The following is a 26,040-nucleotide window of genomic DNA, read 5'->3' as shown; positions in this document are numbered from 1 at the left end:
TGTACAACTTTTATTTTGAAGAAAAAAAGTTGAGCCTCAGAACAGGCTGTTTTAAAGACAGGGAGGGACTTAGCCTTGCCGGCTTGACCAGCATATGGAAGGAGAGCTCTCATGGCTGCAATAACTTAGGGGGAGCTCCCACCTGGGTGTCGCTTGGGGCAGGAAGTTTTCTGTTTGTTTTGTTCTGTTTCTGAGGGTCCTGTGTGTTTCTCTTGCCTGCACCAGAGTGACTCTTGGTGGGTTTTGCACACCCTACTCTGTGGGGGAGTGCCCCAACGTGCCTGTCTTATGTGGCCTCTATGGACACACTGCCCAGCTGGCAGAGAACAGGGAAGTTTTCTCCCAGCACCCAAAAAGAGAAAGAGGAAACTACTTTTTCCTTCTGGGATCCTTGCAGCACAATAGCTTCCATATCCCCTCCCTGGATTTCTGGAGTGCTTTCCAGGAAGAAGTTAAACCTTCATCTTTAAATGGATGAGTATGTCACAATCAGGAAGAAACATCTCCAAAGACCCATCTTTCGGTAAGTCCTGTTGCATCCCAGGTAGTTCGGGGCTGTCAGCCACAGTGGTCTCTCTCCTTCATCTCCAACCCGAGGAATGTGGCACTGAACAACAGCAGAGCAGCAAAGGGTGCCTGGAGTTTAACTTCGTGCACATTGAGGAAATCCTTTTACTTTCAACTCCCCGAAGCTCGGTACATAAACTCTTATCAATTCTTCAAAATATGCTTTAAAAACATTTTAGCTATTCAAGCACATGAGTGACATAGCACTGGAAAAACTTTTGAAACGTTGTGCAATCTCCCCCTGTTGCTCAGTGCCGCTGCACTCTCTAATAGTTGGAAAATACTGTGCTTGGTTCTTTGAACTGATTACACTCAAGGGCACGGTTTCTGTGGCTATAAATGCTATGTCTTTCCGAAGTAATGTGCTCTGAGATAAATTTGAATTTGATAGCTACTGTACTGGAGGGTACATTTTCTAGATCCTTTGGGAATATTAGGCAAGCAGTTAGACAGGAATAGGTCAAAGAGGAAGACTGTAATATATAGAATGTGTAACCATGAAATATGGAGTTTATGGTATAATAAACTCAGTTAAGGTTTATTTGGGGTGTGTGTGTGTGTGTGTGTGTGTGTGTGTACTTTTTCTCTGGGGCAGCACTGATTTCTAAGTTTTTTAGCTTGATTGTTTAGTGATCTGCAACATACTTTAGAATTCAACTTTGAGAATGAATGGTTTTTAAGTAGGTAGAAAATAAACACACGTTTTCTGCTTCTTGAGACAAAGAACTACTTAACTGTCAACTTTCTATTATCTCCCCCCAAAATATTGTAAGGATACAGAAAATTAGTAAATGTTAACAATAGTAGATGCTAACTTCAAGTTGTAGCCACTAGTTGTTGATCTAGGATTAAATCCATAATGATAGAAATCTATTGAATGGGCCCCATTATTACTTCATCCTGAATATGGGTGGATCTTAAAGAGTGCAATTATATAAACCCTGTGTATTTTATGTACTAAGTAATTTTTTTTACAGTTTCATTGATACCTTGGTAATACATGACACAGTTACAATGTAAATCTGTTTTAAAACATTTTGAAGGTAAATTATAGTTAAATCCAATATGGACTTAGGTATAATTTATATCTACTTAAATGTGTAGCTGTAAATACTACAAAGCAACTGCTATAATTCTAACTTCATAAATCCAAAATTATCCTCAAAATGCATGTTCACCCCAGAGGTCTTCCAACCCTATATAATTATATATTTTATACAATAATATATTAATACATTATTCTTTGTTTTCTTTCAAGTTCATAGTAGTTACAGGAACTGCTCAAACTGGAATCTACTTTTTGTTCAGAAGGCAAGGTGTGTTGGACAGAGGCAAACCCACTTGGTCTTCTTTTCTGTGTATTAATCCCATGTGGGAGTTTGGGAGATGGAGGCTGATGTCTTGTGCAAAGTCCTCTATACTACTCGTAAGCTATATACACTTGGGTGCCATTTTCTGGTGGACATCACCCTATCTATAGTTACCATATTTAAATACAAAGAACTGGCTCTTTGTGAAAGGTGAGATTCTTTTGTTCCTTAATAGAATAAAACTTGGTGAATATTTGCTTCATGTTCCTGGTGATCTGGGTGAATCCTGATTACTACAAAGAGGTCGTACTTTCACTCTGTTGTTTCAAGGAAGTATAGGAAACAGATCAAGGTTAGCTGTAAGGATGAGATCGACAGGCATGTGGGCACTGCCATTGCTGTTACTATGCATGGCGATGAGGAGCGACAGGAATATAACAGTTTAGTGTAGTGAGCCATATGTTTTTAGGGAAAGTTCAGTTGGACACGGATTTCCTCATAGCTATTTGTAGTTGTAGGCAAGCTGGCAACTGGGGCAAACTGTAGTCTTCAGTAATTTGCCCTATCTCACGGTTCTTCTCTGGGTACCTTGTCTCTTAGACATCATACATATCCCGAGTCTCTCATTGCAACATCTTTTTTTCAGGCCTAGCTTTTCTTCTTAGAAACCTGTTTCAGATATTTCTTACTCGGTGTATTTCTGCCTGTTTCTACACTTCTCAAGGGCTTTGCCTCTGGTTATTAGTCCACTTGATAAGTAAATCTGTTTCACATGTGCCAGTAGGGCCACATAAATTTAATAGAACTTTCATGAATGGGATATCTTAGCTGCTTATAAATAATTCATTTAAAGTTTAGCAAGATAGGTAAGGTTTGGAACTTTCATTTTGAAATTCTAAATTTATTCATGCAGGATGGCTTCTCTTGTATAGCTTGTGGTCCTAATCCAACTGGCCTGTACTTCTCTGGCAGATGTTGAGTCCATTAGAGATATTATCGTGTATATGTGTGTATGTGAGCATAGCCCTCTAATGGCAATATACAACAGGAGGAAATAGTACCCTGTGTGATATTAGGGATAAATTAAGTGATCTTAGAGAAAAGATGTAAAATTTCTTTTAAATTCATTTTTGAAACAGAATTCAAATCATTTTTACATCAGCATAATTACTTTAAATTTAAGAAAGTAAAAACTGTTCATTAAACAGGAAAAAAAAGTAGATTTTGAATAATTCATAGTGCATACTGACATCCCACTGCTGGATTAAGAAGGGTGACATAACTTAGATCCTGTTTCTAAGAACATACAGGTCTCATACAATGATAATTCTCAAAGTATGTCTCATAATAAGGCTATCAAATCATTCTTACAAAGGTCATCCTTGGAATGAGAATATATACTTACATAGATTTCCACACCATGTGAGCCAAAGAACAAAAACAAAACTTCTCTAATGGCCAAGGCAGGAGTTTGTATAATCTTGTTCGTAAATAGTGTATAGAACTTTGGGATCAGCCCTGAGCATTTGAAAATAGTGTTCCTGAAATTCAGTGTGGTTCTTGAGGTGTTCTTAAGCAGAGAAAAGACAAATATTTACTTCCAGAGGAAATAATACAGATATGATAATTTTTCAGGAAGGAAATGTCATCACAAAACAGATACTCGTGTGTTCCCAGTCAACAACACAAGTTTCTGCCTCTCAGTATTTACAAAAGAACGTTGCGTGGGTCATTAAAATCCAAAGTGTAAATCAACAATTAGGGAGAGAGACCTTCTGCATACACATGACTGTAGGCCTTTAAAGTTTCCTTTCTGTATTAGCAAAGGGAATTTTCTCTGGGGTCTGATAACTGACATTTCTATCTCTTCCTCATTCATCATCTTCTTGAGAGTCACCAATTTATAATTTTATATTACAAAATTTAGCACAATCACATGAAAGACCTGTGTTTAACTCCAGCAAAATAATTGCTGAAAACATTTCTGCATTATCAAATTCATATTGTTTTGTAAGCTTTTCCCAGTATCATGTGATGAACTAGCCGTAGAATCTGATACCAAGAAAACTTTCCCCTAAGAAGCTATTTCTTTAAATATCTTTGTCATGCAGAGTGAGCTTTTGCTGTGAGATCACTCCCCCCACCCCATTCACTTCACACATTTTCCCATTAAAATTTTACTGCATGTGGAATTTTTCCCATTGTAATTCATAAAAGTGGATAGTTAATGTGAATTGTAAAGATTCTTGCAGGTTAAACGTTTGTAAGCAACAACCTTTGAACTTCTTTCAGGGTTCCAAGTTGGGTAAGTTATTTTTGTGGGGATTTTCCATTAGGAGTACCATTTCTTAAAAAGTCATAAACAAAATCAAATTACACAAATAGTTCTTCATCAGCCTTAGCAGTGAGAACTGTTTTATTCATCTGGGATCTGAGACACTAAGGGGCGATGCTGCCAGGGCCAGAGACTAATGAAAATCAGTTGAGATCTTCCCAGCCTCCCAGCCCATAGAACATGCTGTTTCTTCTCTTTATGTGTTTTCAAAAGTTTTATTTTTTTACAAGTATCTGTTAACAGTGGAATTCTGAGTGTGTTTTTGGCACACATGTTCCGTTCACAGAGAAATGTCGAATGCAGTAGGATGGAATGAGGAAAACTATAAAAAGATCCTAATTTTGTTTGTTGGCCTTCTGGGTAACTTCTGGGGTTTATGACTTAAAAAATAATACTATAAAATAAGTTACACATCTATTTGAAATATGTACCATGTATTTAATATGAAAAATATTTTTGAATACAATCATTGTTGTTTATTCCCATGGTTTAGCCCAGTGTATAAACATTGCTATCAAAGCCCACATATATGTAGAACCCCGTCTTTCACATTCTTATACTATATTATAAGGGAGAGCACATGAATCATTACTTTTTTCTTTTGTCAAGGTATCCAGATGAATGTCAGTTATTTCAGATAGGTGCATTTCCTGCAAAGCTTTTGGTACAACCAAAAATAACTTGAATAAATATTGTAAATCATAAAAACTCTCTTGAAAATTTAAAGGAATTATGATGCATTATTGGCTGTTTTTGTTTTATAAATACTTAAGTATTTAGTATCATTTAATTGGAATTTCTTTTGAGCACTTTCCTCCCTTACCACAGAAATATATAATTTTGAGAAAACACAAGGTACAATCTCAGCAGAGTACAGGAAGTCACACAGAAAAAAATTTAAGTATTAATGTCAACCGATGAAATGGTGTAATATATTAAATGTCCTTTTTATTCAAAATATTTTTATAGGATATGTCTCTATGTGAATCACATGTAAGTTATAGCATAAAAATGATATCATTCTGTATTTGTAAATATATTTTTTCATTTTTGCCAACAAGATGTGTTTATACATTTGTTTAGTGATAAAAGAAAGATCCAGGCATACTGATAACATGATAACTGTTATCCTATCTCAAAAACAGAGCATGTGAACTGGCAAGGGGGACAGTTACTGGAAAGTTAGCTTTAAAGTTTTAAAAAATGTAGATGCTGTTTTTTAACATAGGTAATAAATAAAAGAACTTTTTTTTCCATTTAGGTTCTTGCTTTTAAAGTAGAAAATATTACAAAACAGAGATGTGTGTGTGTGTGTATGATTGCCTGGGCAAGCTTGGTGTGTATGTGGAAGACAGAGGTTGTCTGAAGCTATTTTTTTTCTAAAGCTCTCTACCTTATATTTTGAGACAGAGTATCTCACTTACCCTAGAGTTCACCATTTTAGCTAGATGCAGTAGCCAGTGAACCCTTGTGGTCTTCTGTCTCCACCCACCAGTAGTGGAGTTACAAGCATATGCCAACACACTGGCTTTCATGTGGGTTCTGGTGGTCCAAACTCAGATCTTCACACTTGTGCAGCAAGCACTTTACATTCTAAGAAATCTCCCCAGCACCAAGAAATGAATGTAAGGTTGAGAGCACTGGAGAACAATGGTTCTAAACCTATGGGTCGTGACCCCTGTCCAGGGGGATGAACAACCCTTTCACCGGGGTCACCTAAGACCATCATGAATATTACATAGTTACATTAGAATTCATAACAGTAGGAAATATACTTATGAAGTAGCAAAGACATAATTTTACACTGGGGGTGTATGTGTGTCACCATAACATGGAGAACTGTATCCAAAGGTCATAGCATTAGGAAGGCCGAGAACCACTGCTGTAGAACACGATGCTACTTAACCAAGCAAATCTATTCTAAAACTGATATATCTACTAAAAATTTATCTTCTTGTTGTATTGGTCAAGGGTTTTATGGCTGCTAGCTAAAGGTCATTGTATTAGAGGACAAGAGATTGACACAAATTGATCTTTAACATAAATTATAAAAGTCAAAGCCAAACAAGCTTATTGGAATGCAAAACAGGTAATGGTTATCATTGAAAATAATCAGGCATTAGTGTGCCTACGCATTTTCCTAGTCATACTGGAAGTTGCTCTAATTTTTAAGTGATCACTATCTATCGATAAACTGTAATGTATTGTGTATTTTAACTTGCAGTTGCTGTTTTCATCAGAGGCCTTCCGATTAATAGTAAGAACTAACTATCATTCAGTACTCTGTTGAGAAGTTATATGCATGCAGTACTCTAGACAATACCATGATAGGGATGACGTTTGAAATGAATGATTTAAGCTATAGAGCCAAGAACCAGGAGCAGACTGAAGCATGGGAAAGTGTCTCCCGCTCAGCTGTGCACATCTTGTTTCACAGGCTAGACAGCTTGCTGACGCTTGAGGTTATTTTGGGAGTTTGGTATGATTTAGAAATGGCTTTTCAAAGATCTGGAATGTTGGAAATGAGGAAAATCAAGATTATGCCCGTAGACTAATCTATTTAATGGTCTCACATCATCTGGAAATTCTTATATTTTGAGTAATTAGCCTTCTGTGGATTTTGTTTAAGTAAAAATCAGGAGCAGAAAGTCACACCAATGGACGCTTATTAAAAGATGACCTGTGGGTCTGTAGATGGGGGATAACTTTAAAGATGTCTGCAGTATTTATAAACCAGGCCTCTTCAGTTCTGTGCCTGGACATAACATAGTTTTGACAGTTTGTTCTCATGGGAAAGCTTTAGTTTATTTATGAGTTTGATTACGGCTGCTTGGACATGAGCTCTAATTGAGGAAAATCTAACATTTCCTGAATCGGAGCTGCTGGAGGTGGAAAGCAGCCCAGTGAGTGCATCAGAAGGAACAAACCGCTCTTCTATGTGGGTTATCTTTGCACTTGCTACTCCTGCCCTCCCAGAGCCTTACTTTTTCAGTTGAATTGGTGTCCATTTCTCATGTTTTTGTGACACAAGACTGGTGGTATCTTAGGATGGTATTTTTAGAAAAGGTGCACATGTGTGTGTGTGTGTGTGTGTGTGTAGGTGTGCTTGTGTACATAGGTGTGCTTGTCTATGTACATATGTGTGTGTATGTTTGTGAGAGAAAGAAAGAGAGAGTTTATGTGTGTATATGTAGGTATGTTTGTCCTTGGTGCAGATGTAGAGACCATTTGTTGACTATTTATTTATTTATTTATTTGGAGAGGCTGGCTGGATAGTGAACCCAAGGTTCTGCCTGCCTCAGCACCCTAGTGCTGGGCTTACAAGCATGGCTGTCAGCCTTGAGATTTTACCATAATGTGAGGATTTGAACTTGGCTTCTCATGTTCACTGAGCCATCTCCTCAGTCCTAGAATAAATTTTTAAATAGACATTCACTGGTTATATATTTCCTGATCAGATGTATATAGGCGTGGAGAATTATGAGCTTTAGCATAAAATTACTTCAGCTTTTAAAAAAATTACAATTTAATTTGATGATTTTTCAGGATCAAAGAGCTTGGAACAAATTGATTATGAATCCACAATAGTGAAAGAGTAAAGTTGTGTCTATCATTAACACATGACAGTGACAATTTTATGGGTTCCAATTGAGGAGAGAACAGAAAGTCTTATGAGTTCAACTCACTTTTAAGTAACATCATTTAAACAAGAGCTTGGGTTAAAGTAAGCACATGTGAGAATCCGGGAGCAATTGCTTAGTAGAGATCTCCAATGAAGATGCTTAATGCTTATGTTTTCTCCAACAGTAATAAACATCATACCAAAGGAGGCTTGCAGATTTCTAGGACCACAGCCCAGCACTTGTTATTTGGTTGAGCAGATTCTGGCTGTAATCATAAGATCTTGTGGCATTTTCATCTGCATCCTTTTTACACCTTTCCTCCAAGTTCTATCATAATTCTATGAACAAAAGATTGACTTTCCATATATATATATATATATATATATATATATATATATATATATATATATATATATTTCCTAAGGCTGGAATCAAAATTGAGTCAATTGGAATATTTCTCATAACTTTTAGGAGAACATGAATCATAAGTAAGAAAGGGCTTCTTCAAGGCTTCAAATTTAAAATCAATGCATTCAGCACAGTCTTTCAAATAAGTAAACTAGTACATGTGGTGATCAGTAACAAGACATTTGCTTTCTTGTTTTTAAAAACACTTAAAAAGGGGCTAGAAAGATGGCTCATTGTGTAAGATCTTTTGCTTGCAGAGGACCAGTGTTTGGTTCTTAGTGCCCACATGGTGGTTCATGGCCATTCATAATTTCAGTCTCAGAGGATCCAGCATACTCTTTAACTCCTTGAGTGCTGCCTGCGTGTAGTGCATGTACATATGCAGAGTCAAATCACTCACACATAGAGAATAATATAAATTAAAAAGTATCATCACTGAATGGGGGCTGGGGAGATGGCTCAGCATGTAAGAGGAGCCAGGTCAGTCAATAACTGAAGACGATGATATCAGCTATTACTGTATATAAATATTCCCAAAATATAATGTTTAAGATGACTCTTATCTTGGAGTAGAGGTAAGGTAAGGGAGTAAAGAGTCCCACTGATTTCACAAGGCTAAACTTGAACTCAGTGGGAGATTTCTTGTGTACTTGTAGTCAAATGGAGCATTACTCATGGTGGCTGGTATAAGAACCCTGGGTTACATGATTTGGCTTTTTTACATTTCATCTTTAACAGCTCTCCATGGAATAGCCTGGGCAAATTCTCATCATTTATGTAGGATGCATAAATGGAAACATTTCTTTTTTGTAGGCTCTAAATGAATCTTATTGAGTCCTGTTGCCATTGTGCATTGAGAAGATCAAGGAGTCACACAACAGGCTCAGGGAGGAGGCCCTGATGCCAACAGACAGTACACACAAGAAAGCGCACAGAATTGGGTGAATTAGTGAAGTATGCTTTTTCTGAAAGTGCTTTCTCTGATTATTCTTTTCCTTAATCTACCTTTAGTTTATTCATCCACTGAAAGGATAATAGAGCATCTAGTCTTCCAGGCTGTAGAGTCGCCTTAGTGATTCCTGAGGACAGGAAAAAATTATTAACAGAGCAGTGAGGTCCTGGTCAGTGTTGGGTGGGTAATGGGTCAGATGGGGTGCGCCTGACTCCCAGGTGACAACATACCTGAGATTCTTAGTTAAAACTTTTTAATAGGTTTAAAGTTTAAAGTAGTCTCACCTAATTGCCTAAACCAGTAGTTATTATCCTGATAGCAACTACCCATGTTTCCCCAGGTCTTTTTGAAAATGGATCTTTATTAAGGAACTTGCTAATAAACCTGAGGAAATCAATTATTTTAACAGAAGCTGCAGAATTAATTACATAATTTCAGGCAATTCAATTCTAAATCTACCAATCCAGTGACCTGAAAAGTAAGTTTTGCAAGCCACAACAAACACACAGTTCTCCCACATGCATTTTATTTGTAGCTCAGTCACCACCATAATGTGCATTTTTCTTGGTTTTAAAGTTTAGTTAATTTTTTAAAATATTTTCCTTATACAATAGGCTTATGGTAATGATTTCTGTTTCTGAACTGTCCCAAAGATCACTGCAGAAAGCAAATGTAGGATGTGTTGGTAAAAGCTATAAACTTAATAACTTCTGTTTTGAATCAGTGATACACAGACGAGCTGGTCTTGCCACTGTCAGAATCGCAGCTTACAAAACAAAACAGAAACAAAAAGAGCCCTCCAGCAGTAGCCTCAGGTTCACCAAGTCCTGGGAGAGAAAGCTTTGATGTTTTTCTATAGCTCTCCAAGTTCATGTTAGTTCAGAGCTTGATGCAGACTTGTTTCCTTGTAAGATAGAATTAATACACTCTAGAAAAGGAACATCTAAAAATGTGCTTAATAACATCAGAAAATTAGTGAAAACAAAAGCCATTTTTTTCCTTTTCCCCTTCTCCAAAAAAATAAGAAATAAAAAAAGTCTGAGCAGAGCTGGTGACATGTACTTCTAATTCTAGTATCCAGTAGGTAAAGGCAGGAGAATCGTGTGTTTCATTGTGTAAGTCTGATAGAAGAATATTTTCTTTTAAAGATTTTTTTTTAAATAAAAAAATCTGTTAGGTTCAGTACCTCTGATTATTATTTTTTCCCTCTTAGAAATTCTTTTGTGTGCCTCTTAGTGTGCCTGTGTATTTGTGTGTGTGTGTGTGTGTGTGTGTGTGTGTGTGTTGGTACTGGTGAGTGTGAAGGTGCCATAGCCCGTATGTAGAGGTCAGAGGACAACATTGGGTGTCAGTCTTCATTGCTCACCTCATGGGTGAACAGGCTCTCTGTTGCCCTTTAGGTGCACATATTAGGATGGCTGACATTGGGTTTCTGGTCCTTCCCTGTCTCTATGTCCTATCTCTGTAGAGACGCTGAGTTCAGAGATGGTCAGAGTTCAGAGATGGTCGAACTACTGAGTCTTCTTTTGTGTGACTTAGAGGAATCTCAGTTCAGACTCTGATGCTTGCGTGGCAAATGCATTCACTGAATCATCTACCAAGCCCTCTCAGCTTAAAAACTTCTTAAATATATTTTTATAATGTAGATCTACATGGGCTGGCAGGAACTCCAATATATTAGTTCTCAGAGTTGACAGTGGGGTCTTGAAATCACTGGAGACTTAGAAAGAAAAATCCAAATGTATAAATGTCTTAGTTACTTTTTCTGTTGCATTGATAAAATTTCCCAGTGAAAGGGAAGACATGGTTATTCTGGCTCACAATTCAAAGGAATAGTTCCTCCTGGAGAGGCAGTCTTGGCTTCAAGAGCCTGTGACACCTGTAGGACTTTCATCCAGTCAGGAAGCAGGCAATAGTGAATGCAGGATTCAGGCCCAGTAAATGATAGCACACACTTTTAGGACCAACCTCAGTAAAACTAACCAAGATAATACTTCCCAGGCATGGCCAGAAGCTAACAGAATCTAGATAATCCCTTATCAGTATCCTCAGTGCCTTGTTTCCTATGTGGTTCTAGACCTGTCAAGTTGTTAACATTAATCTTCCTTGCAGGTGCTGGAAGTAAAAAATTCTGGATAAGACGTAGTAGTCAACGTCTTCTTAAACTCTCTACTTTTCCTTCTATGTAGTCCATCTTGATATCATTAGCCCTCAAAAGAGGTACATGGGAAATGCAGTGACAGAAAAAAGAAGGTGGCCTATTTAAGAGTGTCCTTTGAAGAAAGAATAGGTTTCTGATAGGCAAATGGGAGGAGGAAAGGGCATCCAGAATCTGAGAGAGCGAGTAAAGGCAGGGGCTGGAAAGTGTTCGAGAAAGTTTTGTAACTGGGAGACTTGACTGGCCAGCACTTCGAGCTGTGTAAGCATCACTAGGTGAAGGAGAGTGGATAACAGTTTGGAGCAGACTAGATAGCTGACATTGATTGCATGCATTCTATAGATGTGCGTTATCACTTCTATGATATGTTGCCACGAATATGATGTGAAACCTGCACCGGGCTCAGCGTTTCTAGAATGCCATGTCCTTTTGTCCTAGGGCACCACTGCCCTGACACACTAGGAACAAAGCTCTATGTTTGTTATTGCTACTTGCTGTACCCACTCTCCTTTTAGAAGTTTTGCAGAGGACTTTATTTTTGTCTTGTTTGGTAGTTCTCAAAATGTATTCAATTTATAGTTCTCATTAATGTCTATAGATAGTGGCATTTGGAAGAAACTCGAGTTACCTCTACATTTCTCCCAAACATGTCTGATCTGTTTTTTGAAACTCTCTCACCTTTACTTTTCTCCTTTAACTCATTGTTTTTTTTTTTTTAATTTTTATTATCCAGAAGATAGTTTGACCCCAAGAAATGTTTCCACAGCTAATATTTTTCCTCTCATCTCAGAGAAACACAGTGGCCTAGCTGGAGAATAGTGAATGTTTATTATGTAACCATGATGGGGAAAGTTTAAAAAAAAAAAGGAAGAAGAAATATTTTGAAAAGATTGAGAAACAGTGAACAATATGACATTATTGAAACAGCTGAGGATAAATAAAGAAGTAACGGAGGGGAGTTGCATGGGGACTGTCCCGCCCAGTTGTCACTCCGCATACCAAGTGGGCAGCCTGTTACCTGAACCTTGAGTTTTTTCTCTTATTTCAGCCTGAAAAGATTTTTTTCCCAAGAATTACCTTTAAATTCATACTTAATGAGAACAGTTTAAAATATGCAGTTAATTCTATGTGAGCAGTAATAGCTTAAAATTGTGTAGACTCCTATATAATATATTCAATTAAAATTTTATATGCCTGATTTATTATTTGTTTGCAAACAATCTTCATGAAATGGGAAGATTCCAGCTTCAAGGCGAAGAATCAAAAGTCCAGGGGCTCACAGGAAACTAGAGGAAGGGACAATTACATTGGGAGCAAATAGTGTGTTTGTAGTTACAGGCTTTATTTTCAGAGTCAATAGTTTTTACAGGTGACGCACAGCTATATTATCCTTCACTGAGGTATGTTCCCTCTTTGTTTCTAGCCAATGAAAGTACCTGAGTTAAAACAAAACCAAAACCTAACTCTGCTTTTCTGAATTTTGTAATACACTTGATTTCCATGAAAGCTTTCTCTGGAAGAGATGAAGAGGCAAACAAAAAGCCACAGTCACATGATTTCCTGCAATAACTGTGCAAATGTGGATTTTACAGGACACAAGATGCACCTACTAGGAACCAGAGGGCACAGAGTACTGTCTCCAGATAAAGAAGGAGGAGGGGAAAAAATAAAGTTCAGGCTTTTGCTTTGAAAGTGTTCCTAAACAGAAGAGATTTGTTGCTATCATAACCTAAACAACCGTCTCCCAAGCAGCAGAAAAGACCCTGGACATATGGGAGGCTGTGGCTTCCTGGATGTGCAACCCAATCCTCAGTTGCATTATGACTTCATTAATGGAAACGAGTACAGTCTGGAAGAAGCCAGTCTGTTCCGTGTTTGTTTTGTTTCGATTTCTGCTTATTTGTCTTAAAGAGTTTATTTTATTGTAAACTTTTTGAAATGTCATACTAAGAATGTCTAGCTGCCTGAGACATAGACAGATACTTACACCCAACCTTTGGATTGAAGTCGGGAACCCTTGTGATAGAATTACGGAAAGACTGGAAGAAACTGAGGAGGAGAGTGACCCTATAGGAAGACCAGCAATCTCAACTAACCCAAATCCCTGAGAATTCCCAGACACTAAGCCACCAACCAGGCAGCATACACTAGCTGGTCCGAGGCCCCCAACACATACAGCAGAGGACTGCCTGGTTTGACCTCAGTAGGAGAAAACACATCTAACCCTCAAGAGACTTGAGGTCTCAGCAAGTAGGGAGGGCTGGAGGAGAGGGGGCATACTCTTGAAGACAGGGAAAAGAGGAATGGGGATGACGAACTGTGGAAGGGTGGACTGGGAAGGGGACAATGCCTGGACTGTAAACAATAAAAGTAAAATAAAGTGGGGGGGGGAGAGAATGTCTTTTCTAAAGAGAAAAATTCTCACAATGTGTTAGGCAAACTGCAGAGTCTCCTTGAAGGTTATTTCTTCTCTTTTAAGAATCAGATGTTGAGGATGGGACAAAGACTTAGTGAGAGTAAGAGAGCACTTGCTATGCAGTCAGGAGGACCTCAGTTCTAATCCCAACTGCCTCCATAAAAAGCTGGATGTGGCCTCATCAAAGAAGGGACAGAGATGAGATTCTGGGAACTCCCTGGCCCGCCTGCCTAGCTGAAATGATGGGCTTCAGTTTTGAGAGATCTTATCTTAAGGATTAACATACAAAAATGATTCCCAACCTTCGTTTCTGGCCTCTACATTCATACACACAGACACACATATGCATACACGTATAACACACACACACACACACACACACACACACACACACACACACACCCTAAAAAGGATAAGGTCAAATATTTAAAAATTTTTACTAAAACTGTATATTTGCTACTGTGGAGTGGTAAAGGCATATTGTCTTAAAATGCATTCCTTTCCTGGGGTGACACATTTTTCAATGTACTTCCTTTATCAGCGATGATACATTAACAACAATTAAACTTGATATTAAGTCAAGGCATGGAAGACATTTCTGACCATGTTCTGGAGTTAAGCACCTCTAGAGAATGTCCTCTATGTTGCACCGGACAGGCAAACTCTCCTCTTTTCTTTTGATCAGTGTCTACCTAACTGAGGTGGAAGTCAAGCCGCTGAGGTGAGGCTGAACGTTTTGGTCTCCATGTACAATATGGATAGTCTTGTATGCTTCGCCTTTCTTCCTCACTCCCAGTACATTGATTCTCCTTTCCCTATGGGCTCAGTTACTGACTTGGCTATCCTTGTACTCTTTGTCACACTCGGCTGGCGAAGCACACTAGTCTACATTTACTTTTCTTACCTCATCCCCTGATTTGAAAGTACAGGGAACACTCTGATGTCGGTGCTTCCAGTAGCTGCTTCCTTTTTTCCTTCTCTTTCTTTTGCCAGATATCAAAATATCTTATAACATTAATGATTTTGCCGATGAGCATTCTGCTTGGAGGAGCTATGCTCATATCTCTTAACTACAAGAGCATTCGATGCCCCATTAGATTAATGAGTCTATGTCCAAGCAGAAAGTGATCTCTGGAACCACACGTGTGATGTTGCTTTACAATGTTTCCTTAGTGAATGGGACATTTTGAAGAAGAGTCTGGATTTACACATCCACGAATCATCTGAGAATAGAATTCTTAGGTGATATTTTCATACCAACTGAGTTACTTAGAAATGTGTCTTCTAAAATGATTTTCCCTTAGGTTGTTGGCTCTGTCAATTTAAAATTGAATGTGCTTTTTACTTCTTAGTCTTTACATTGTAGACTGTCTGATGCTCATATTTGTTCTCATTAACTTCTTATTCCCTAGAAAAACACGTTCCATCATCTCAGCTATCATCTCTGTGAGTGATTGCTAAGTTGACACCTGACATTCTCAACTCATAATACATTTTATAGTACATCTCATTTATCATATACATATTTGTTCACTGGATGACTGTCTGACACAAATCCAATTTGTTATACCTAAAGACTCTATAAGAATCAATTTCAAAGCACATCTGCACATCCCTTATGAATCTATTTATATGATGGTCCCTCATGAGATAGTTTACATCAATACATGCACACATGCATATGAACACACATTCACAGTACAGCCTAGTATTTTATGCTAAAAACATATGGAGTGAAAAAAAATATAACAATGAGTTTCCATAATTGACAGTACATTTTATTTATGCTAAATATGAGTAAATGTATGAGGATTCTAGCTGGTTATTGATTAGGCCATAGTGCTTAGGAGAACAGCTAGCTTCTTTATATCACTGTGTTGGGAGCTATCAAAGAAAGTTAGACAATGCCTTGTATGGTCCATCCTTTTGACATTGAAATTTCATTTTTTATGCCTTTTCATTTCTTGTTCTCTATAACAAAACAATTGTCACATTCTTCCAATTTTGTCTTTAAAGAATTTATTTCTCTCCTGTCTTCTCTGTGCCTGATGGTGTCAGTCTTTAACCTGTTTCTGTACAGTTTGATGGTGTTTTCCAGACTAGGATTCTAACTTCTAGTCCCATAGTTCCTTGCTTCCTGAGTTCTCAGATTCATATCTAAAGCTTTGTCCTGGCTAAATCATTCCTGCCTTCTGTAATTTTCATGCCCTTTATTTCTACCGAGTGAAAAATGAAGAGTAATGGCCTTTGCAGTGCTCTTTGCTATCTCACCCGCTTCTTTTGTTGTAACACCTAAGTAATTCTTGATGACTCAGCTTCTCTGGGACCTTCATTGTTTCCTCTGCTTTGTCCGTTTCCACCCATTTCTGTCAATTTCCTGCCAGCACCATCCTCTGTCTTTATGAATGCTTCAAGTACTAGTTTTGTACTGTCTTCAGGAGAGCTTCTTCAATCACTCAGCTAGAATAAACTTGTCTTATTCTTGGACTTTAAGAGCAATAGATCTTCATTCATAGAATGAACATTTCTACGACTATTTCTCAAGAAGTTCACTCTTTAATATGTGTCTGGTTTCTCCTTAGTGTGAACTTATTAAGATACCAAGTTAGGGAAGAGCCTATAGCTTTCTCACTTTCATTTTAAAGAATCATCCAACTGCAGAGAGCTCAGAAGCCATCACACAGCTGGGTTAAGGAGCAGTCTAAACTTGCCCCGTTCCAGACTTTCTTCACTCCAGTGAACTTCTACACCATCAGAATGGCCACTTTGAAGCTATGGAGTTTATTTAGCGTTTTACTTTCTCACCTATCCACCACAAAGAAAAGAAAGAAAAGACCATAGCAGAGTCAAAACTAGAAAGCCACACAGCGCTCAGTGCTCTTTCTATATCCTCACAACTCACAGGCCCTTTAGCCTGCATTCTTCCTTCCTCGTCACTTACTATTATCCCGTTTTGATCTGCTTTCTAAACGCTGTGCTCTTACAGATGTTTACATATGCACACATCTTGCGAGACTCCAAACAACTATAAGACATTAAATACACTGGTTAATCACTGATGGCTAGTTAGTGATTAGAATATAAAACTTAGACTGCTACCTAACAACCAAGCTTCAGGATTTAAAATGAGTATGTCTAATATCCAGGGAAATACACATTAACTACTACAGAGGTAAATGAAAAATAAAATATTTATCCAGGTTTGATGAGAATTCGGAGCAAACTTTCTCAAGTTAAACGCAACAAACTTGTAGTAAATGTGTCTGTTGTAGGGGGTGTGGACCTATGTCTTGTAGGATATTATCCTTAGCAGATGTGTCTGTTGTAGCAGGTGAGGGTCTGTGTATTGTAGGATATTAACATTAGCAAATGTGTCTGCTGTAGGAGGTGAGGTCCTAGGTATTGCACGATATTAAGATTAGCAGATGCATCTGTTGTAGCCAGAGAGATCCTAGGTATTGTAGGATATTAACATTAGCAGATCTGTCTTGTTGTAGACTGGGAGGTCCCATGTATTGTAGGATATTATCATTAGCAGATGTGTTTGTTGTAGCCAGGGAGGTCCTGTTGAAGCAAACAAATTTTTTTCACAGTACTTGAAATACTTTTAAAAAATAATTTGTTTTTATTATTACGTATTTTGGTGTTTTGCCTGTATGAATGTCTGCATGCGAGTGTTGAATCCCTTGTAACAGAAGTTACAGACAGTTTTTTTTTCTGTAAGAATTTTCATTTTATTATTTTAAACGAGGTATGAAAACAAGAGGAGTGTAGATTTATAAATACAAAATAACAGTCTTTACATCTATAAGACAGTAACAACATTAAGTAAAAGTCATTTTAAAGAAAAAAAAATGGCTGTGCAGATGAGGATGGGCCCAAGGCAGTGACAAGGTGTGAACATTGGCACCTTTCCCCCGGTGACATTGTTACATGAAACTCAATGTTGCAGATCATAGTTCTTTTCCCTTTGCATGAATGGGCATCAACTGTTCCCCATGCTAAGACAATTATTGAGGGATGATAGTTTTCAATTAATTCCAGAAGGGGAGATAAGTGTAAAGATAGATAAATTTGGGGATTTCTAGGAGCTTGGTGCATGAGAATGAAATAGTGAAAAAGAAAGCAGACACATCCAGGGCTAATGAATAACTGAAGTTGATGTAATTTGCAGAGCTGTAATCAGAAGAAAGAGTGGGGAAGATTTGATGTGTCCTCAATATTTAAGGCTAGTTTAAAATTATTATGGTCTTTGGTTTCTCTTTTGCTGACTCTACCCCTTCAGGGAGACATAACAGTCTTTTCTTTACAGACAGTTTTAAGATGGAGTTATGGGTGCTGGGAATTGAACCCGAGTCCTACTGTAAGAGCAGCCAGTGCTCTTTACTGATGAGCCATCTGTCCAGTCCAATAATCAGAATTCTAGTACATAACTTATGGGTATAAACAGAGGTATAACTTTTCAAAACTGTAGTATATGCTAAAGTGTATGTTTGTGTGTGTATGTGTGTGTGTGTGTGAATATATATTCCACACCAGATAGAAGTGCACATATCTCAGTTTTGCTAAGGAATAATTATGGTAGCTATCACTGAATGAGCATTTACAAAGTGGCTTTTCAAATGCTATAGTAATTTTTCATATATGAAAAATCACTTCAAATGCATTAGCCACTTTTTAAAAGGGTCTCATCACTAATAAGATTCAAGCTTACACCTGCCAAGTCACACAATTAATTGCAAATCCATATTGTCCCTAAACAACAGGGAAATAGTGTGAGGGAATGAGAGGTGGAGGATTTGCATATTTGTTGATGATTTTTATTGGCAAGTAAACTATATACTATGATTAGTCATGAATTAGTTGACTAAGCCCTATTGGCCCAAGCAGTAATATTCTAAGTGTGAGGGACTATGAAATTTCCTAGATAGAAGAAATTTGACAATACAGTTAATAGAAAATTTAACAATAGTAAAAACCAACTAAAACATGATTTATGATAATGTGCTGAAAATTCTAAATAATTTCAGCAATAAAATATTCCTAAAAATTCCTATGTTGGTCCTACCTTTAAACAATTGTTATTACTGTTGAATTTTATTTATGTTTTCATCTATTAATCTATCATCTAGCTGTCAAATATTGTATGTATAGAGTATGCATGATGCATGGATGATATAGTATGTTTGCAAATATATATATACATATATACATATATATATAATCTTTTTAATTAGCATTATATTCTACATAGGATATTCTATATACTTCGGGGGCATTTCCATTACATTTATAACTGAAACTATTTGTAGTATCTCCAAACATTTTTTAAGTTGTTGTGAAATTATCTGTTTCCAATATATTGTATAAAATGTGTTGGGGAAATACACCAAGAACTGTACACCTAAAATGAAAAACTTTTTAACATTGCTCAATGTAAACTTATATTAAGTAAAATAGACACATATATGTTTTAGGTGACAGGTTTTGAGCATTTGTAACTACAGAGATTTGTGGAACTCTGTTAAATTCAATCAAAGCCAAAACAAACAAACACAAAAGCAAAATTCCTTAAACCCAGAAGCAGAGCAAACCAAACCAAACCCCAAAGACACAAACAGCTTTCATAGGACTTTATAAATATCTGCCAAACTTGTCTTTAAGACTTCCCCTTTGTGTTTTAGGTTTATGGCTTCATGTGAACAACCAATTTTCAAAGCAAAAATAATGAAAGTATTCTTCAACTATAGTCTCAGTGATGTCAAACCGACAAGGCTATATCAAGTACTGAATGGATATTTGAAGATTATATAGTGAAAGGGAATCTAAATGCCATCTATGGGTAGCTATGTCTGGGTGAAAACTGAAGGTCCTTTGTTTCTTGAAATTCTCCTGGATGGCTGAGGGACGGACTTTCTATTTCTTTGTTTGCCAGAGTCCTATGAGCAGTTGATGACACATACTTGTATACTTGTTCAATAAAAGGACACATGAATGAGTAATAAAGAAAGTCCTGACACATACTAAGTTTGGAATGGTGGCTTTACTGGAAAGCTACTCTTTTACTGTGAGCCTGAAAATCTAAAAATAATTTAAATTGATAATCAGAACTACACATTTGGATTTATTTTGAAGATGGAAACTGCTGAACAAATTCAGTATATTCAACTGCTTAAGACTGGATCTCATCAAAATATTCTGTGTAAGGTTTTAGAATTTGGGGCCTGGTTGAATATTAATTTCTCATCTTTAAATTGAAGAGAATAATAGTACCATGTCAGGTTGAAGTGAGAGCAGGGTGGGTAATACATACAAGGGAACTGAACAGCACATTGAAATGTGCTATTTGACAAATGATAAGGATCTTTATTGCCTCGCACATATTTTGTTAATATTATTTTCATTGAAAATGAACTAGCCCTTTCCCTCCAGCTCACAGCACACATTGAGTCTGTGTTGAACAGTTTTTTTTTTTCATTCTCTAAGCTCTCCTCAGCTCACATCCCATGGCATTGGCATCATCAATATCCTGGAATCTCCATGGTAACCTATCCCTCACCTTCACAGTTCCACACAGAGACCTCTCAGAGTTTCCATGTAAAGTCTTAGACCTTACTGTACATGACTTTGTCTTTTACTTATTTCCTCAATCCGGAATCTTCCATGTCCACAGACCCAGTACCACAGGGATGGCACCTCCAAGTTCTGCTGCCAGCTCAGGTTGGTGCCTATTTCCTTTGGGCCACAGCTGTATCAGCCTCTGTACTCTGATTGTGGAGAAACACTTTGTTTTGTGGATCAGTAAACCCCTTTAGGCTGTCTTCCTTTCAGTGAATTTAGTTCTTCACAAGCCTGAACCTCTGATGTGTGAGGTTCTGCCCTGAGGATACTATGCTATCTTTCCAGCACAGCATGTTAGTTTTTCTTTAATAATACTATTCTCTTAAAAAAAATTAGCCGCTCTGTTGTCTACACTTTTTGTGTCCGAAACTTGAAGCTTTCTCACACACCTGCCTTCTGGCAAAGAAATAAAGACTAAGTTTCACTTAGATTCTCAGGACATGGACAGAATGAAGCAAAAGTCTTCTCTAAACTGTCTCATGAGGGGACACCAGCCCAGTTCCTGATAGAGTCCTCTGAAGTCTAATAAGCAACTGGCTGAATTTCTCTCCAAGAGCCACATGGTCCAGGTTATGACAGTCCCCGGTTATGACTTCTTGGCATCAACTTTTGTCTTTTTTGTTTCCTGTTGCAGTGTTAAAATACCCGACAATGCAATTTATTTCAGCTTGCAGTTCAAAATACAGTCAATCACAGCATGAAGTCAAGGTGGGAGGACCTTTAATTGGTTGGTCGCTTTGTATCCACAGTCAGTGAAGAAGAATGAATCTATGCCACCTCTCAGTTCACACTTATTATTGTATATACTCTAGGATGCCCTGCCATGGAATAGTCTCATCTGCAGATAAGATGAGCATTGAACATCAACTAATTAAAATCAAGATCTCCCACAGGCATGCCAGGCGCTCTATCTCTTAGGTTATTCTAGACCCTTTCAAGTTGACAATTAACACAAACAATTGTACTATTGTGTGTATGCACGCAGGCATATATGCATGTGCACGGGCACGTGTGTGTGTGTGTGTGTGTGTGTGTGTGTAGAGGGGTAGTAGTTATTTTCATCTTTCCTCAGCCATTATTACATTACCACTGAACTTAGCTATTGTGTGTATGATTGGCACTTGGTTATACAAATTTTATATTACTAAATCTTGTTATCATCTGTGTTTTGTTGACTCCCTTCTGTATTTTTGGTGACCTCATAGTAGGTCCTCTTTATCCTGTGATGGTTTTGGTAATTTAAAAAAAAAAAAAAGGCTTCCTTCATTTTCCCCATGAGTCATTACAGAAATGACCTAATGACTAAGAGTGTTTCTGCATCTTATAGACATCCCGTGTTTATTGTTTGGAGTTTAAATCTAATGTGAGTTCTAGGGTAAAGGAAGAGATCAGAATATAGAATTTTACATACATTACACATGGCTGAATTAGAGTCTAAGTTCAGAGTCATATAGCACTTATTCATGGATATAAACATGACCATAAACTGTACTCATAAGGTAGAACTGGCTCTGGGCAAGAAATGTAGAGCTTGGACTTTTTAAAGAAAGTCTTAAAGACAAGTTTGGTAGATATTTATAAAATCCTATGAAAGCTGTTCGTGTCTTCAGAAAGTCTGACTTCTACATTTCTTGCTCCCAGCCATTTCTACTTTATGAGAACAGTTTATGTTGATGCTTATGTCTATGGACCAGGAGCACTAGATTGCAAAATTGCTATATATGGATCATGAATTTAACTAGAAATTTGAAGTGCTTTTTATTTTGTTGTGTTTCATTTTGAAATCAAGACTGGATTAAGATTATATGCTTTTTCACATTTTCTATTAAACAAATAATCATGTTAAGGGTGAATGTGTTATTAAATAGTAACTCCAAGAAGAAAATTTCACTGATGCTGTACATTTGTTATCACCATCATTTCTGCAATTTGGGAAGGTCAGGAAAAGTTGTCCCCCATAAGGGTAGTATTCAAAAGAGATTTATATCCAAATATATATCTTGACAGTCAGGCTTTTCAAATTCGCATTCATAGAAATGGTGGGTCCAACTAATCAACCTATATACTCTGTCCATTGCTATCTAGCTACCTAAACTTAAACTCATGCACCTTTATTACAATGTAAACAAAAAATTAAATCCTTTCCTCGCTTGTCACTAATTTGACTTAGGTTATTTTCTTAAATAGAATTAGAAGCAGTGTTATGCTTGAATCACTAGGAGAAAACACATGAAATTAATATTTATCCCATGAGATCAGCCATTATGGTTGATCTCAAACTGTAATATGGTTCCTAAGACCTGGACTTGGGAAAAGACAAGTACAAGAAACTCCAACCAGCTGATAGGAGCTGGTCTTAGTACACTCTGAAGATTTCAGTGTCCATCATCCTCTGAGCCTGTATGTCATCTGGGAAGAAGCTGGGGCTAAAGTAAAAGCTCAGTGCATCTTTCCTCCTCCTGCTATGGGTAAATCAACTGAAAAATTTACTATATGTGACATGAAGGGTGGATGGTCAGCAAGCGGTCAATCTAAAAACAGAAGTAAGAGATGGCCAGCAGAAGCAGAATGTTACTATAAAGTCTCTTTAAGAGATAAATATAATATAAATATAAAGCCAAGAACCAAAACAGATCAATGGCAAGAGGAGTGGTGTCTTGTCTACAGATGTGACTATAGCATAACCAGGTTTGATGAATTTTCTTTCATAATTAACCTAAGGAATGACTGCACACTGGACAGCAGAGATCTCCTTAGTTTACAAGTGTCTTCAAACTCAAGCTTTTGTTGTTGTTTCTTTAAATGGGGAAGCCATGAGTTACAATGGGAAAATAACTTTCCAATGGTTTTTCTTGGACACTGGCCCAGATGTTTCTGGTTTAGAAATTCACCTTCCTAGGACATATAATGTAGTAAAGAGATTGTCTTCCATGATAGTTGGCCAAAATAATGCAAAATTACCTTCAGTGCTTTTGTTTATTCAATTTCATGTTACATCTAGATACTATTAATATCATTATTACTTATTTTGGGGATATGAATTGAACACAAATTAACAGATTTTTATCTTCTAAGTTTAAATTCTATAAATCAATTAGATTGGCGTTGTATATGTCAAGAGTTCACTTATAGAGAAAGTGGTATACAATGGAATATGTAAATGTCATTATTATCATATGTTTAAAAGTAAAACAAGAGTAGTTGACTGTCTGAAATTAAAATACACAATCAGGTTCATAGTCTTTTAGATTTAAACACTGATTAAACATTAGATTTAAATCCTTTAGACTTAGACATTGGCTCATATTTTTCCAAACTCTTAATTGTATTAATCTTAATTGAGTGAATACATTTGAGGGAAAGTGAGGATGCCAATAAGCATCTAAAGGAAGGGAAAAGGCTGATGGAACAGTGTTTTGTAATATGTTCTCACTTCCCTGTCTGCGTAGTAGCCCCAATTCATTATATGCATCTTTCAGATTTGCTGTATCAAAGAACTTTGCTGACATGCTCATTAAAATGAAAGGGCAAGCCTAACACGTTTAAATTTTCTAATGACATGGCAGAGGCTGAGTTGGGACAGATTAGGGAATCTCTAATATCAGAATGGAGAATGGATAGACACCAAAGGTTTCTACTTTCATGTCTCTAACTACACATCAGCTGCATGAACAGCACACAGAAATCAACTTCATAGACTGAGACAAACTTTCTCTACTGTCTGTCATTAGTAGAATGGCAAGCTACGTGCCTGTGAGCGGCACATGGTTTCTTGTGCTGTAAGTCACACTTCCGTCATTCATGGATACAAGTGTTAGAAAATACTACTTCTTTCTGGTTCTTTGATTAGTCTGAAAAAAAAATGAATGACATAGATCCAGATGTTTGATGTTGAGGAAACTGTTTTTGTGAAATTTGAACCAGCTTTTAATAAGGCTATTCTAAAACATCCTTGAACTCTTGAGTGGGAGATGCCATGACAGGAGGAGGCATGACGACTAGGAGACATTGCGTCTGTCAGTGACACTGAAGCAACACTGTGATTCTATTAAAATCAGTGACTGAGTGGAAGAGTCAACAAAGACTTTAAAGGAGTTAGAGAATGGTTTGCCCTTGAAGGTAGATGAGATCTGGGATTTACTAGAAAGGCATTTTCTTGATGGGGCTTGTCAATAAAATAATAAAATTTCCCTTTGGTAGAAGTCAGAGGGTCAGAATATTCTGACATTTTTGACAAAAGTCAAAGGTTGCAGTCTCCATTAAATGTTTTTGAAAGAAGCTTCTACAGGCAGTTAGATCTGGTCACCCAGCATAGCCTGTGCTGTCACTCAACCCAGAAAGGGTCTTTGTCTTCTCTTGCTCCTACTGGGATCAACTTTTTTTTCTAAATCCTGGTGCATCTCTAAACCATATTCATCCTGTAAGGTGGAATTTCACTTTCTCTTCTGATCTTAAAATTTTGTGTGTGTGTGAAAAAAAATCACTATGCTTTATCTATTATATTTTATAATGAGAAAACTCCCGTGAGGGCCAAATGAAAGACTGGTTAGAGTTGTAGTGTGTAAGGATGTAAAGGATGGGTGGTAACAAATTCACGCATGAGCTGAAGGTCTTTTACTCGACTGGATGCGAAGGACCATTATCTTGGAGCAGTATTCTTAGAGGGTTTCCCATGAAATTACCACAATGCAGATGGTCCTCTTGTTTCTCATTTCACAGAAGTGTATTCTAAGGTGGGAAAATACAGTGTTACCATGTAAGAGAGGTTGCTGACTTTAGAAAGAGTTTGGAAAAAAACAGGTAAATCATTTTAATTGAGCTAGGTTAATATTTGCTTCATATTAAGAACTCTTGGTCTTCATCTCATCATGGCAAAAAGTGACACAGGGCAGTGGAAATATGTTCAATGACATGGATAAGGATTTAAGAAAAGAAATCAAATGGCCAACAGATACTTTAAAATGCCAAGTTTTAGTAGTATCAGTGGGAGGATAATTGAATCAATGTTCACTTTTAAGCTTGTCAAATTAAGTAAAATAAAAAGCTAATGCTATGCATTGTAAGAGGGAATAACTCAAATATGAATTTGTAGTACTTTTTGGAAATAAATAGTACCTATTAAAATTAAAAACAGATACCATTGAACTAAGCAATGTGTTTAGATACCCTTTATGCAAAAAGACCAACTAATGTATACCACTTTACTTTTTACCTCTGTATTGCTTGTGATGCCTAAGTAGTAAACAATCTTAAAGTCTGCTAATATTGATGATTGGCTTATCATTGTGAAAATTAGCTGTTCTACATAGCATACATGGTACAGATAAGAATTAGAACAGAAATGGATAACTAGAGGCTAATGAAAAGCCTATTGCCCCAAACCAATGATTATTATCTTTCCACAGGAATTTAATAAAATTAATATTAAGATATATAAATGGTCATTCTTCGAGAGCAGAGAAAGTTAATGGAGTCATTGTAAATGACTCATTTTTTATGTATCACACACTTCAGAAAGGCATTTATGAGGGCTGCATGTCATCTTCCCAAGAACCACATTGCTATTCACTGACCTCTCTGCCAATGGATCTACAGCACAGGCTGGTCTCATCTGGCCTAACAACTAATGCAGGTGTTTCCCATCTGAGCT

The 26,040-nt window shown here is 37.1% G+C and overlaps 1 protein-coding gene across 6 annotated transcripts in view; it reads left to right on the top strand.

Moving 5' to 3' along the window:
* Pde1a (phosphodiesterase 1A) overlaps positions 1 to 26,040 on the top strand; it is a 267,795-nt gene that overhangs the window by 78,048 nt on the left and 163,707 nt on the right. The window contains exon 1 of one of the 6 annotated variants that reach the window (XM_076928959.1): positions 81 to 523. The exons of the other annotated variants lie outside the window; for them this stretch is intronic. Within the exon in view, the coding sequence (XP_076785074.1) occupies positions 471 to 523 (53 nt within the window). The 5' untranslated portion in view covers positions 81 to 470. Of the gene's footprint in view, positions 1 to 80; positions 524 to 26,040 lie in introns of those variants that run through there. 6 annotated transcript variants of the gene reach the window in all.

Source organism: Arvicanthis niloticus, chromosome 2 (assembly GCF_011762505.2).
Source record: "Arvicanthis niloticus isolate mArvNil1 chromosome 2, mArvNil1.pat.X, whole genome shotgun sequence".
NCBI classification, from domain to species: Eukaryota; Metazoa; Chordata; class Mammalia; order Rodentia; family Muridae; genus Arvicanthis; species Arvicanthis niloticus.
Note: the sequence above shows the minus strand (reverse complement) of the source record. Positions and strands in the feature narration are given on the sequence as shown.